This window comes from Eurytemora carolleeae, unplaced genomic scaffold (assembly GCF_000591075.1).
Source record: "Eurytemora carolleeae unplaced genomic scaffold, Eaff_2.0 scaffold2768, whole genome shotgun sequence".
In the NCBI taxonomy this organism is placed as follows: Eukaryota; Metazoa; Arthropoda; class Copepoda; order Calanoida; family Temoridae; genus Eurytemora; species Eurytemora carolleeae.
Genome location: NW_019398664.1, coordinates 1 through 1,751, shown reverse-complemented (window position 1 = coordinate 1,751; position 1,751 = coordinate 1). Strand labels below are relative to the sequence as shown.

Sequence of the window (1,751 nt, the reverse complement as noted above, 5' to 3'; positions counted from 1 at the left end):
TGCTTATTTGTCTTCCTTTCTCTTAATTTTCTGTTTATACACTATACAGGGAGTTTAAATGTCAATTTTAAAAGCTAGTTAATAACTCTGTTTTTAAAGATATCTAAGTTCTCTCAAAAGCTATTAAAATATGAGATTGGCAATTAACATGAACTATTGAAGTAGAAATGTTCGCAACGCCCGCCATCTTAAGGTATAGAGAATTTCGACTCTGTCCAAGGTTGTAATGCAAGGAAAGTTAATTGCTGTCGCGTATACTCTGCGGACATATTGAAACCAGTTCTCTCTGGGCGAAATTTGTAAACAAGAATAGATGCATAAGTGTTCGTTTAGTATATCCGAGGAGGTTAAAAGCATTAAATTTTGATCATTTTTTATAATTCACATAATAGTTTCCTATGACAAGAATATTTCATTGATTTTTTTTATGTGAAAGATGGATCCCATGTCAGGCTTTGACATCCGTCTTGTGTTTACATTACCGCCCAGAGACAGTACANATATAATCAGACTTGGGACTAACCCTGAGGGTCCTAACCTGTTAGAACAAGAGCTAGAAGATATAGCTGACAAAAAGACTGATTCGCAAGAAAAAGGAAACTTAAAACAATGGATCGGAAATCGTAGAGGAGCTGTGTATGAGAGATTAGTTTGGGATTATCTGATGAGAACCCCGGAGAGTGTACGGTCTGCCCTTTTCTATGGATTTAAGAGAGAGATGTTTCTCAGGTTTACTACGAACGCTCCAACCTACAACGTAAATCAGGAATATGATTTTATTCTTATTCTTCCTGAGTACAAGCTGATGCTCTTCTTAGAGGTTAAAGCGGATCCCAAAGGAAACTCTAAATGGGAAAAACAATTGATCAAAGCTAATGACCTATTTAAAGAGCTTCTGGAGTATGTGGGGGAAGACACGAACACTACTGAGTGGACTTTCCTTCCTGTGGGAGTTTATCCTAATGTGTCTCAGCAGGTATTGTCAATGAATGTATTTTATTTTTAACCTTCAAAGATTATTTTCTAATCCCTGCAATATTTGTTTTTAAATATAATTTTTTTTCTTTCGTGTTTTATCATTTTTCGTAATTTTCATTTGGAAAGAAGAGGGAACATCAAAGCCATGTTTTACCCATTATAGACTTTTAGATGAATTTTAGGCTGAGCTCTATTATATCGTTATTCGTTATTTTTCTGGAGCTATAACTTTTTTAATCATAAGGTATAGAATATTTTGCTTTAATGAATAACATGACAGTCTAATGTTAAAAAAATTATGTGTGATTTCTATTTTAAGTGCAAGGTCAACAAGTTTAATGTGACAGAGCTGAAGAATGCACTTCTGTTCATCGACATGTTATGATGAATCGTTTTTTCAAATATTCAAATGATAAGTCTAACGTTAAAAAAATGGATTGTGAATGATATGGTCATAAAAAGCCACCTGTTTAAATTTCAATACACTCTTAGAAATGTCAAATTTGTTGGAGCACTTGAGCCGAATTCAACTTAGTCACACAATTCCTTAAATGTTAATGAAAAATTAGTTTTATTTAACAAAATTTGACATAAAATAAAAATATGACATTTGTTAGTAAAGTTACATTGCAACAAAAAACAAAAACAATCATGCAATTCTTCCAATTCAAAACTCTTTAACCCTAGGGTTTGCAGCGAACGAAACGTTTCGCGAATAAATACGAAAATTTTCGCGAAAATTCGCATTTTTCGCGAAAATGTATGAAGCGAAA

At 33.1% G+C, this 1,751-nt stretch overlaps 1 protein-coding gene across 1 annotated transcript; it reads left to right on the top strand.

Annotated features, from left to right (window-relative positions):
- Positions 1–500: 500 nt before the first annotated feature.
- On the top strand, positions 501–976 carry LOC111717575 (uncharacterized; the record flags this gene model as incomplete). Its single annotated transcript, XM_023493077.1, is given in 1 exon segment — positions 501–976. A coding segment is annotated over 1 exon segment (476 nt), but the record flags the coding sequence as incomplete, so codon positions are not given.
- Positions 977–1,751: the final 775 nt, after the last annotated feature.